Here is a 14,270-nt window from a genome sequence, read left to right on the forward strand (position 1 = left end):
TTTCGCCGAGTGTTTTGCACCACACTATTCGCATTTAGCCGATCGGCCATCTCCGCGGTTGTAAACCTACGTTCAGCAGTCTCATCCTCCGTACGGCCGCAGAGACGCCCGATCGCCTTCGATTTACTATCGCAGCAGCTGTAAATCTACGGTCGACTCTTGCGTGCCCCGTACTGCCGAGACGTCAGAAAGCCCGCGTACAGCCGTTGGGTCGGCTGATCGGCAATAGCTATTAGGTTTGTTTACATTTGTGGTAATAGGGTGACCACGACTCGTGGAAAATATTTAAAAATTGAAAAATGAAAATTAAAAAAAAATGAACTCTTTTTCGCTAAATAGATTCCTTAAGTGTAACTTAGTGCCGGGAATGAATATGGCCAGTCATTTAAATTTCACCCTGTATAGTTTAAAAAACATTATTTTTTAATTTTTTCATTTACCCCCCCCCCCCCAAAAACGGCTACCGTATTTCAAATTCTCTAAATTAAATTTTATTTACGTTACACGTCCATCTTTGGGTCACAAATTTACATTGGTGTGCCAAATTTACATGTGTGCCAAATTTCAACTGAATTGGTCCAGTAGTTTCGGAGAAAATAGACTGTGACAGACGGACGGACAGACAGACAGACGCACGAAGAATTATATGTATATGCACTTATCCCAACGCACCTCTCGTTCTACGCTGCGCGGGGTTCATTGCCGCTCCTACCGCCGTAAGTGTAAGTACAACTACATCATCAAGGCTACGATCGAAGATAATCAGTTCAGCGCTGAAATAATAGCGGTGGAATACCAGTATAATATTTAAATATTTATTTTAATTTTATTAATTTAATAGCAAAATAAATAGCGAATATACGATACTCGTACAAGTAAATCAGTAAAGATTTTAGGGGTACATCAGCCGACATATATTATTAAATTTTATTTTGTCCGCCTTAATTAAATTTCCACCCTGCCGAAACTTTATTTATTTAAATTCTCATTGAATTGATTTTTCGCCTTATGAATAACCGTATAGAGTAATAAATAACATTTTACATCTGACTTAATGACATCTGGGTTTATTCGGTTTAACTTTACAAAACGCGTATCTCGACAAAGCCATAATATGCAGAAAATAGTCAACAATCAAATAAATTAAATTAGAATTTAAATACGTCACGTGTGACATGAACAGACAGGGAGAGCAAGATGTAATGTATTGTTTCTCTTTCTTCTTTCAATGGAACGTTTTTACAGTTTCTGTTCCTCAAAAGAGGTCAGTGGTTAACACTAAACTCAAAACGCTATCTTAAAAAAACTTGATGGGTCAATGACCTGTCCCAGTAAAGTGAGGTAGTGTGCGTGAAGTGCGCTTGTGTGTGAAATGGGGTAAATTGACAGAATCTGAAAATTTACCCACCTCTACCGTCGCCTTAAGCTATTTTTAGTGTGGATTTATTTATGAATAAATTTATTTAAAATGTAAGGTTATAACCAGGGATGGTCAATAGGGGTCCTGTGATTTACACAAAATAACTATGGGAAGGGAACACTCACGGAAATATCATAAAAGGTCGCGTGCGTTGCATCTCGAAAGGGCAAACGGAATCGGACTGCCAATATGGCGCACGCGAGGTGATTGAGTGATTGGTTAGAGTGAATGTGATGAATGGTGAGTGTATGAAGATTAAGGGGTTCACAGACGTGTGTATGAAGGTGTGTCTACACGTCTGTGTGGGAACTAAGGGCTGCGCTACAGGCTCCCCCTTCGGGCCATGGGGACGTCCTCGCCCATGGGCCGACACACAGGTTGCTTCTTGCGTGGTCTTCCTCTCTTCTTCTCACCAGTTGCAGGCGGAGTAGGGGTAGCAGGTGCTCGCTTAGGCGGTCTACCTCTCTTCCTTTGTGGCATGATGGGCTCTGCAGGTTCATCACCACTCTTCTGATGGTATGTAGTCAAGTCTGACACATGGTATTTACCAACAGTTTCACCATTGTTTGTTAACATATAAGTAGTCGGACTTACTATCTTTGAAATAGTATATGGTCCGTCACGTCGGGGCGCAAATTTGCTAGTTATGCCCTTTGTTTGGTTACTTAGGACGTGTGTTTTCAAAAGGACCTTATCGCCGATGTTATAACTTTCATGTGGTCTACGCTTTTGATCTGCATAGGTCTTCCTGCATTCCTGTTGTTGGAGATTATGTTCTTGAGCTTTGGCAAGATTATCGCTAAGTCTCAACAGGTAGGGTGTTATCTGAGGTATAAAATTCTCTGCTTGGATAACTGCCCGCAGGTCATGCTTATTCTCTACCGGTGATCGCATCTCTCTCCCGAAGGCGAGGTAAGCAGGCGACTTCGCGGTGCTTTGGGTGACAGCGCTGTTCATGGCGAAGCGTATAGCAGGTAGGGCGCTCGGCCAGTTAGTGTGGTTCCCTTCAACTATGATGGCTAGTTGGCTCTTGAGGTCTCTATTTTTTCTCTCTACTGGGTTTGCTTCTGGATGGTAAAGAGGTGTTAAATTCTGCTCTACTCCTAGGGTGTGCATGACTTTCTGCATGACTTGTGACACAAATTGTACACCATTGTCAGATATTACTCTCCTGGGAAATCCGTATCTAAGGAAAACTTCTTCAACCAGGGTTTTGGCGCAAACTTCTGCTGTCGCTATAGTTAATGGGAAGAGCTCGACCCACTTAGTCGCAGTATCCTCTATAATAAAAATCCATCGTTCATCATTCTTTCCAGTAGGTAAAGGTCCAAATAGATCTATCGCAAGTACCTCAAACCTCTGAGCTGGTACTGGGGTCTGCAGTAAACCTGCAGGTTTCAAGTTGGAAGGTTTGTAGCGCTGACACTCGTTACAATCTCGTATGTATTCTGTTATATATCTCTTCATACCAGGGAAATAATACCTTTGGCTCACTCGTTGGTATGTTCTTTCAACTCCGTTATGTCCAGCTGTAGGAGCGTCATGTAGTTCCTTTAAAATTTCCTTTCTCATGGACTGTGGTACCACAAGCTGAGGGTCGTCACTCTCGACGTCAGGGTTAAAGTGGTATAGCACTCCCTGTGACATGTAATAGCCGCGCTCAGTCCAGCGTGTAGCAGCTTCTCTATTGTCGTTTTCAAAGTCTTTGGCAATCTTCCATATTTCTGGATCCTCTGCCTGTGCGTTTCGCAGGTCAGTAGGTGACATGTGTGGTATATCTACTATGACAGTGCATAAGTTACAAGAATCCTTAGTGGTATCATCACACACAGGTCTGCTCAAAGTGTCGGCGACAACATTCTTATTTCCGGGTTGATACTCAATTTTCAGATTATAGGCCTGTATCTTCAGAGCCCATCTCGCGAGGCGTCCTGTAGGTGTTTTTAGGGTCAGGATCCATCTCAGCGGTTGGTGGTCAGTGGCGAGGGTGACTTCGGAGCCTTCGATATACCCACGGAACTTGTCAAGGGCCCAAACGGCAGCAAGAGCTTCACGCTCTGTGGTCGAGTAATTCCGTTCGGCGCTCGTGAGTAGTCTGCTCGCGTATTCTACAGGTCGCTCGTCATAGCCTTGACCTTGAAGCAGAACAGCTCCCAAAGCGTATCCACTCGCGTCAACTCTAAGTGTAAAAGGTAAGGTATAGTCAACTTGCCGTAGGATTGGCGCGGATGTGAGGCATTTCTTCAACTCTTTGAATGCCTTGACTTGATCTTCTCCCCAGATCCAGTTTTGGTTCTTTTTAAGTAACATTGTCAGTGGTCTTGCTATCTTCGCAAAATCGGGAATGAATTTCCGAAACCAGGAGCAAGTCTGGATGAAGGTCTTCAGATGTTTGTCATTGAGTGGTTCCTTCATCTCACTGATGGCCTTAGTCTTCTCGATGTCAGGTTGGATTCCATCGGCTGACAGGATGTGTCCGAGGTACTTCACTGATTCGCAGGCAAAAGTGCTCTTTTCTCTGTTCACTCGCAGCTTGAAAAGTTTGAGTCTCTGAAATACAGCTTCCATGTCTTGGAGATGCTTCTCAAAACTATCTGAGAGGATCAGGACATCATCAAGATAAGCCAGTAATGTTACATTGGGAAGGTTGGAACGAAATCTATCCATTAATCTTTGGAATGTAGATCCAGAGTTTCGCAGTCCCATAGGCATTCGCTTAAAGCGGTACATTCCTAGTGGTGTTACAAATGAGGTTTTATCACGATCTTCCATTGCGACTGGTACCTGCCAATATCCAGCACGAAGGTCTAAGGCAGATATGTATTTAAACTTGCCAGTTCCATGCAATATGTCATCCACTCTTGGCAGCGGGTATCGATCGGGTTTGGTTACTGCATTCAGTTTTCTGTAGTCAATGCAAACTCTTATAGTATTGTCTTTCTTCGGTACTAGTACCACAGGAGCAGACCATGGAGACTCGCACTCTTCGATGACATCATCTTTCAGCATTTTCTCGAGTTCCACTCGCAGGGCTTCCTTCTTAGGCTCTGGTAATCTGTAAGGTGGTACAGAGATAGGTTGTATATTTTTATTTATCAACTCAATATGATGGACAGCATATGTGGTTGGCTCTCCCCCTAGATTGAAAGTATCCCGGTGACGGTCAAGGAGTGAGGACAACTTGTCCCGTTGTTCATTATTGAGTGTGATACCTTCATTATCACGAAGTTTCTGAGATGCCTCAGTAGGTTTGCATGCAGCTATGGCTACAGGGTCATGTTCGTATTGTAGTTCATACTGAATGTCAGGTTCACCTCTAAAGCTCCAGGTATGGTTGTCAAAATCAGTCTTTAATCCTGATCTGAATATGAAGTCCATGCCTAACAAGGTTTGATTACCGGTAGCTTCGGGGAAGATTATAAAATTCATAGGTATAGGTTTTCCTTTTAACACAATAGTGATGTTTATGGAGAGTATATCTTCTACTTCAGAACGCCCTTTGGCATATTTAATATTCAAAGTGGAAGGGGTAAATGACTTACCGGAGTTCTTCATTAATTTGTACAGACTTTCACCTGCAACACTCCTCTCCGCACCTGTGTCGACGACTGCACGACCTTCGCGTCCACAGACGGTAATAGGAAGAATAGGTCGCGGTCTGTCGGCTTGTTGTCCCAGTAGAAGGTACTCATCTAGTGTAAGTGTGTAAATGTGTGTGTTTGTCTCGCGCGCGCATATATCGACAGGTGTGGTAGACTCCGTCGTCGTAGCTTCTTCTTCAGTCGAGAATGCGCAGAATGCGACGCCTCCGCTGCTCCCTGCAGCGCCGGGGTCTTGTTTACATCGCGGGCAGTTGGCGCGAACCACTCCAGGGGTTCCACAGCCATAACACGAAAACTTTTCACTTTTTGCATTGTCACTGTTATCGGTAGAAGTAACCGTCGTGTCTGAACGTTTCGCGAGCAACCATTTGCAATTATCTTTATTATGTCCGAATAACTTGCAATAATTACAAAAACGACTTGATTTTGGTTTCGCGGTAGAGTTCGTATCGTTCGACACTTTATTTTCATTAGTAGCACTTTGTCGCGTGAAGGTTTTCTGTTTTAATTGTTTATTATCAGAAGACGCGGTACTTGTTTTATTTTCGGAGTTCCGATCGTTTCCATTATTTCGGTTGACAGTTCGGCCATTGACAGCGTTGACGTTTGATGCGTTCACGGATGTCGTTCCGTTCGTCTCGTTCACTTCAGCCAGTGAATCTTCGGCTGATCGAGTTTTTCGAAATAAATCGTTGAACGACTTGACGTCATCGCGGGGGACTCGCTTCCGTATCCGTCGGTTTAGTAAACCGTAGACAATGTCAATTTGAATATTTTCTTCGAACGAATATGGCAGCTGAGCTATCAATGCACGAATTTTACATATGAAAATCTCTGTCTTTTCATCGCCTTGTTCTTCGCGGAATATCTCTCGAAATATGAGGAAAGGAGCCTTCCGCTTGCCAAATGCATGTTGTAGGTCGGTAATGGCTTCGTTCCACGTTTTTATGCTTTTACGAACGCCATTCCACCATGTTGCCGCGAGTCCGGTGAATAAAAATGACAATCCGCGTACTGCATTTTCATCAGATATCTTAGCACAATCTTTGTATGTTTGGATGCCATCGACAAAAACCTCTAAGGCGTCTTCGACCGAATCTTCAGCTCCGCTAAAGCTGAGTTTGCAACCGGCGAAGTGTCTGTCGCGTTGGTGCGTTGTGGCTTGAGTCGCCGTCACTAACTTCTCACACAATTCGTTGTGCGATTGTTGCATTTGTTGCAACAAAATAGTTAGGTACTCTTGTGGCATCGTTAAATTAAAAGACGGCTCCGATGTCGCCAATGTCGGAGTGGAAGGTGAGCTTTTCAGCTTCGCACCCGTGTTTGAATCGGCGGCGGCCATGTCTTTTTTCGGTGGCATTTTGCACGCAATTCCCGTCTAATTGCTATTTCGTAACACAATCCGAACGCTGGGCGCCACGTATAACCAGGGATGGTCAATAGGGGTCCTGTGATTTACACAAAATAACTATGGGAAGGGAACACTCACGGAAATATCATAAAAGGTCGCGTGCGTTGCATCTCGAAAGGGCAAACGGAATCGGACTGCCAATATGGCGCACGCGAGGTGATTGAGTGATTGGTTAGAGTGAATGTGATGAATGGTGAGTGTATGAAGATTAAGGGGTTCACAGACGTGTGTATGAAGGTGTGTCTACACGTCTGTGTGGGAACTAAGGGCTGCGCTACAAGGTTTATTAGTTGTTGACCACATTTTTGGAGACATATATCCGTTCTGTTACTGTGAAGATTAATCTGAATTGTTTATGTTAGGTACTATACTGATTTACAGGTTTATTCAATGTCACAATTCAATCACATATAATAAAAATTATAAAACTTACACTTAGCTTATTAACAAAGTTTATAATATTTTACAAATTAAAATATTTCTAGCATGGGGCAGTCACGGAAGGGAATTATAATGTTAACGGAATAATTCTATTTTTGTGTCATATATCATATCTTTCATTTTGTTGTTTTTTGTTGCTCGTTTGCTTATACATTTAGTCAGACAAAGTTATAAAATTCCCAATTATGGTTTTGTATTTCTGTTTAGGGCACAAAGTCGAGTTTAAAATGGGGAATAAAGTGTTGGAACTAACCAGTCCAGGCCAAGGCCTTTCTTAATGGAAAACGTGTGTTAAAGTACGTTCAACTTTTAGTATTTTTTTAACATACTTTCTTGCTCGACCCCCGTCAACACTGTCAACCCCAAGGTTTGGTGAGTACCCCGGCTCACAAGAACATATGGCATTAGGTATTATGTATATTTCGTTAAGATAGGTACCTACATGATTACGGTAAGCAAATGTTCTGAATTTTCTGAAATGCGGTGAAATTACTGACTCGAAATGCGACACATCTGATCGTTTTACATCAAAAAGCTTCTTTCCTCAGCGTCTACACCGTGAAATCATTATTCATAATTCACTTTATAGTACTATGACTTATGGGAAACGGTCGAAGAGATAGTTCAGATCCGGAAACCGCTACCAAATTTTAGTATGTTGTTGGGCATGGTATTCAGTCTCCAAAACTGCCGGGAGACAGTGGCGCCGGCCATCTACTTCAGCGGAATGACGTCATCAAAATGACTCCCGCCTTGTTGCGAATATTGCATATTGCACCCAAAATATGCATTGCACATACACGTGTGGGGTATTAAATGAAAGCCAATTAAATATGCTATAATTTAATTTATACACTGTGTACCAAAATATATAACAGTTTAAGTGCAATTCACAAAGAAATCAAAATGATGTAAAAAAATATTCGATTATTTTGGTTTCACAAGCAAACCAAAAGTCGGACGTTAAAGCAATGTACTATAACATTAAAGATGACGTCTCAAGCCTTACATATATACCAAAAAAATAAAATCTGATCAAAATTGTAGAAATTATGCATCAAAATGTAGGTATTCGCTAGAACAAATGCCTTAAAGTTAAAAAAAATCGAAATTGGTCGTTTTCAAGACAATCCTTATAAGCTTCTAGTATGTTATTAGCAATATAAATATAATCATAAAACTGCTGGGAGACAATCTCTATAATGCCTTAGTGATAAATAATGGCGTCATACATGTGACCACTCTCGAAATTTGAAAAATCTAAATTATAACTATACCATGAGTCACATATACACGTTTACTACATCAAACGAAAGATTATTAAATAAACTATGATTCGTCAATACATTATTTATAAAAATAATGTATATTTTAAGAGCCACAAACAAATAAAAAACACCTTTTATGAAAAAAGTTCATTTATACATATTTTATAGCTCAACTAAAAATGTTATAACAATGTTGCATATAATATTAAAGAAACCAGTTATTCGTCTATACGTCACAGCTTAAATTTTAATTTTCCGACTAAAACAGTGGAAGTTGTACAAAAAAATCTAGAGCGCGCCAACAATTCTATCTTAATGCGCTCATATTATGCAAAGAGTAGTCCTAATTATCCGGTGTTAAATGGAAGTACATTACATAAAATACATGGAAACAACATTTTTGACTGGAATAATCATACTTAATAAAATGAAATTTTCTTGATAAATAAGCAAAACAACGATTTCTTTTCCTTCGTACTCTCCTTTTTTGAAAGTCGGTTAAAATGTAGCTTTTGTCACCTGGGCTACAAAGACGAACAGATTTACACCTCAATTATCAAAATTAATTCAGTATTTTCGTGTAAACAATACATGCATACGTAGACAGCAATCCTTGCCGTAGTCGAGTAAAAATATTAAGGTGAAGTGAGTTCAGAAAACGGAGTTTTAAAATATTCGTAGCGCTTTTTTGGATCACCGTACAGCTGCCATGAGTTGTATAAGCAATCTTGAGGCCTTTTTCTAGGGAACTCAACGATTCGAACCCTAAGTTTTTGACTTTCGCTCGATAGAAAACAATCACGAACATAGGTCTAAAACGGACTTGAAATATTCGTAACAATTTTGGCACAAAAGATAAAGATATGAAATTTGCTTCTAATAACGCGCAATCTTATTCTTGATGGAACTCAGTGATTCCTTTTTTTTTTTAATTGAACATTAAATAAATATAAGATAAGATAAGATAAGATATTATTTATTGTATAACTGTGTACAAAGATGTTGACATAATACAATTAGGAACCAACAGTCTATCCATCACGGACGTACAATATATTAATGACTAACCTATAACTAAATAACAAAACTAATACATGCATACACTATTATCATAATCGTCAAATTCTTTCATGCTGTAGAAGACTCTACTAATAAGCCATTTTTTTAAAATGGTTTTAAAGACATGATATTCAAAGACATGATATCAGCGGTCCCGTGCACGCAACATCTTTGATTCAGATGGCCGCTGGCCTCGGACGAAGGCGGACGCATCGCGCTTTGGAGCTCCATGACAGCTTACTCTTGACAAATAAATCATGTACGTATACGAAAAAGTATACCAGTAGACAGTTTGTATTAAAAGAAATAGGGTAAATAATTATCATCACGTAGAGCTCGAGTTTCATTTTAAATTAGATTTGCTGTTATTTACGGGGCATAATGGTTGAAAAACGCAGTAAACTATCTTAAAACAATACGATTACAATATCATTTAAGTAATTTGCTCCTTGAAATCCCGCTTAAAATGAAAAAAGTTTGAAGACTCATTTTTACTGATTGGAATTAATTTTCATTATGCTGGTATTAATATAGCGTCATTTTAAAAACGTTCCTACGTGACTTCTGTACGTCAATGAACTGTGATGACAGATGACAATTTTGTGATTTTGTATTTATGTTAGAGAACTTTTGTTCTTCAAATATTACCTATTAACATTCAGTGCCGATAACCCGACTATCGGGTATTTTATGATTTCGTTCCCAGGCCGGACGACCCGATAGTCGGGAACGTGGTACTACAGCTTTATATGATGACATTTTTACGGCCTATTTTGTTGCGGTTAACCAAGAAAAAATAAGCGGCTATGGTCTAGCCTCAGTCCTAGCGAGTTTTTGCGGCTTTTGAGACCGAGATATACTTACCTACGAGGCTTACAAGCCAATACCGGTGCGGTCTGGTTTGTGTTTGTGGTTGTTTGGATACATATAAACAGTATTATACAAATTTACTAGGTACCAAATAAATGCATATACAATGTTTGCGTAATTTTAAGATTTTTTTCAGATTAGTTTACTTTTTACTTTAGTACATACAAACATGAACGCTGAAAACAATACACTCTTTTTGTTTGGGCAGTCGTGTAAAAAGCGGTACCGTACTGCTTACACCGTAGCTAAATCAGTCCCCGCATAGTGCAACTATACAAATTCTATGTATATCAAATTTATGTGCAATCCTAATATACACTTGTAGAAGCATGCAATTTTTTCTTATTAGCTAGGTACAGTCACCTGGAATAGTATCGATACCTTTGGGTTCAGTTGGCGTAAAGGACAAAATTTTAGTTTTCATAAGACGCGAAAAACAGCGATTTTTTTTAAATGTTGATATTTATATAATATTTTTGTTGTTTATGAAGCTACATTTTTGATGTGTATTAGAAAAGTACTCAAAATTTTAGTAACTTTACCCTGAATTAGCGGCCATTGTATGAATTAAATACGAAAGAAGTTACTCAATGTCCTTTACAATTGGTCAAAAACACTATGAATGTCTTTTACACCCATACATTTTTTGGTAATTTAGTGTATCTTGTTTAGTAGGGGGTCGTAAGTGACATTCTCAGACTATTTTATTCCAAATTCGGGGTGTATTAGTTACTAGTCACGGTAGTCATGTTAATGAAGACGGTAAACTAAATATCCCAGTGCTTAATGCTAGCCGCCTTATACAGGGTGGATTTTCTTTTTAGGTCAGTGAGGGCAGCTACCAGATCCCGTGCTGCTACGAGGAAACGGTCTTAGAAGACCTTTCTTCGATTTCAAATTAATGAAGATTGGCTTTTACAGATTTTGGAAAAAACATACAGGGTGCGAAAAAAAGGAATTTTTTGACAAACCTTTTTTTGATGCCAATCGATCCCATTCCTATTGAGAATCAAAAGCTTGTATGCAATCAGAGAAAAAATCCGGCTAGAAAAATCCCAAAAAGCAAGGAAAACTTTTCCCAGACAATTTGTATGACAATGAAAACTTTTATTTTTCACATGCTATTTTTGGATGCCAATCGATTCCATTCCTATCCAGTATCAATAGTTTCCTAGGGGGTCAAGTTACGGTAATGTACTAAAAACTACTAAGCCACAAATTAACTGCAGCCTATGGATCAACTACACTAAACGGGCTCTCAGCGCCCTACGCGTCCAATATAATAATAGCTTTAGGATGCTGTTGGGGCTGCCGCGCCATTGCAGTGCATCGGGGATGTTTTGCGAGAGACGTACGGATGGCTTCCATGCCATAATGCGCAAGCGCGTTGCGTCTTTCGTGAGGCGCCTGCGCGGCAGCCCGAATAGCCTCCTTCAGACGGTGGCAGAGCGCCTAGACGGCCCTTTCCAGCTACACTGGGATTTGCTGCACAGGGCGTCTAACTGACTGTTTTTATGTATTATTAGTTTATAGTCAACTTGCCGTAGGATTGGCGCGGATGTGAGGCATTTCTTCAACTCTTTGAATGCCTTGACTTGATCTTCTCCCCAGATCCAGTTTTGGTTCTTTTTAAGTAACATTGTCAGTGGTCTTGCTATCTTCGCAAAATCGGGAATGAATTTCCGAAACCAGGAGCAAGTCTGGATGAAGGTCTTCAGATGTTTGTCATTGATTATTGTGTAATTAATAACCTTTACGATACTATCTTTGAACTTATAATTTATAACTAACTGGTCATTTACGCCCCTTGAGCTAAGCTGTTTTTGCAAGCTCATAGTGTAAAAATTGGGTCGTAAAAGCAACTTTTCTCGAGGTATCGAAATTTTAACTATGCAGAACGCTTAGAATTCTGAAAAAAACTGTATAACTCATTTTCGTCAAACTGTCCTTTACGCCAATTGAACCCAAAGGTGTAGATATCTATCTCTTTGAAGGCCGCAAGAATATGTGACACGCTCTTATGGCTCTACAAATAAGGTCGTGTCAGATATTATTGAGGTATTTCGTTGTGTAACATATTATTGCAGGTGACTGTATTAATAACTAAATAATAGTATATACAATTTGAAGCTAAGGTAAGTCATATATAATAATAACATCATCGGAATACACATAATTATGAGTTCATTGAAATTGTCATTGAATTGATTTTGCGCCTTATCGAAAGCCGGACAGAATACAGTTGGTACCTAAATAACGTATTACCTACATCTGAAGACTTCCGTATTTATTCGGTTTATTTAGTATGCGCAATGCGCATCTCAACAACAATCAAATGAATTAGATTATTTACATTTAAGTACGTCACGTTTGACATTAACAGACAAGGAAAGCAAGATAAAATGTATTGTTTCTCTTTCTTCTTTCAATGGAACGCTTTTACAGTTCATGTTCCTCTAAAAAGGCCAATGGTTAACACTAAACTCAAAATGCTCTCATCTGCATCTTAAAAAAAAAACAGCTTGGGTCACTGACCTGTCCCAGTAAAGTGAGGTAGTGTGCGTGAAGTGTGCTTGTGTGTGAAATGGGGTAATTTGACAGAATCTGAAAATTTTCCCCGGGCATACCTCGCCTTAATTAGCAACATGCCGTATCGAGGCTTATACAGACATGTATGTTTATTTAAGACACGATTAGCCTTATATAGGAGCATTTCATGTGCTGTACAAGTACTATTAGGCTCTTTAACCCCAGTAGGGTAAAAACATAATAATAAAACACTTCAATTAATAACTTAATAGTTATTTGTTTTATTATAAGGGGGCTAAGTTGTCTTTTAACTGCTCGTTCTAGTATTGACACCCGAGCGAACGAAAAACGAGCGTAGCGAGTGTTTCGAAAAGTGGAATCTTAAGTGTTGCAAGGTTTCAAGGTGTCTAAATTTACTGTCTATCTGTGATGTATTGTTTACATGGATCTACTGAACTGATTTTGATAAACGAGGTGTCAGTCTGTTCGTCTTTGTAGCCCAGGTGACAAAAGCTACATTTTAACCGACTTTCAAAAAAAGGAGAGTACGAAGGAAAAGAAATCGTTGTTTTGCTTATATATCAAGAAAATTCATTTTGTTAATTGATTCCAGTCAAAAATATTGTTTTCATGTATTTTATGTAATGTCCTTCCATTTAATACCGGATAATTAGGACTACTCCATAATATGAGCGCACTGAGATAGAATTGTTGGCGCGCTCTAGATTTTTTTGTACAACTTCCACAGTTTTTATCGGAAATCGAAAATTTAAGCTATAACGTATAGACGAATAACTGGTTTCTTTAATATTATACGCAACATTGTTATAACGTTTTTAGTTGAGCTATAAAATATGCATAAATGAACTTTTTTCATAAAAGGTGTTTTTTATTTGTTTGTGGCTCTTAAAATATACATTATTTTTAAAAATAATGTATTGACGAATCATAGTATATTTAATAATCTTTCGTTTCATGTAGTACACGTGTATATGTGACTCATGGTATAGTTATAATTTAGATTTTGCAAATTTCGGGAGTGGTCACATGTATGACGCCATTATTTATCACTAAGGCATTATAGAGATTGTCTCCCAGCAGTTTTATGATTATATTTATATTGCTAATAACATACTATAAGTTTATAAGGATTGTCTTGAAAATGACCAATTTCGATTTTTTTAACTTTAAGGCATTTGTTCTAGCGAATACCTACATTTTGATGCATAATTTCCACAATTTTGATCAGATTTTAATTTTTTTGGTATACAGTGTGGAAAGATAAGTCGGGCCCTGGAGGGAAACTACCTTAAATCCTTAAGATGGCTCATTTTACTTAAAGGAGACATTCCTTTATTTTTAAAAAGAAACAAAACTGCATTCAAAGATTTTCTAAAACTCGCTTGCCTCGTCCGGACTCGAACCGACTAAAAATTCCAAAAAATAAAAACTCGCAATTTTATTCTACTAGTCGATACAGTTAATGTTAATGATAACATTTCTCCAAGAAACATTAGGTCTTAAACTCGTCTGTCGTACAAAATATCCATAAAATGTAATATTTAGTACTCAGATTTTTTTTGACAAGCCAAATTGAAGAAAAAAAGAAAAATACTTTGAATGCAGTTTTGGTTCTTTTTAAAAATAAAGGAATGTCTCCATTAAGTAAA

General features: G+C 38.8%; 1 protein-coding gene across 1 annotated transcript; it reads right to left on the minus strand.

Annotated features, from left to right (window-relative positions):
* Positions 1 to 1,595: 1,595 nt before the first annotated feature.
* Positions 1,596 to 6,474, minus strand: LOC134661628 (uncharacterized). The gene is made up of 2 exons (XM_063517768.1): positions 3,492 to 6,474; positions 1,596 to 2,162 (listed from the first exon to the last, which is right to left on the minus strand). The coding sequence occupies exons 1-2, from the start codon at positions 6,380 to 6,382 to the stop codon at positions 1,742 to 1,744; spliced, it is 3,312 nt and encodes a 1,103-aa protein (XP_063373838.1). The 5' UTR covers positions 6,383 to 6,474; the 3' UTR covers positions 1,596 to 1,741.
* Positions 6,475 to 14,270: the final 7,796 nt, after the last annotated feature.

The sequence above is a fragment of the Cydia amplana genome, chromosome Z (genome assembly GCF_948474715.1).
Source record: "Cydia amplana chromosome Z, ilCydAmpl1.1, whole genome shotgun sequence".
Taxonomy (NCBI): domain Eukaryota; kingdom Metazoa; phylum Arthropoda; class Insecta; order Lepidoptera; family Tortricidae; genus Cydia; species Cydia amplana.

Bases quoted from the DNA above. Each gene is read 5' to 3' on its own strand.
- LOC134661628 (XM_063517768.1), bottom strand. From the start codon at position 6,382: ATGCCACCGAAAAAAGACATGGCCGCCGCCGATTCAAACACGGGTGCG. The intron at 2,163-3,491 runs TTACTCGACCAC...ATGCAGGAAGAC, and splicing joins CTCACGAGCGCCGAACGGAA to CTATGCAGATCAAAAGCGTA.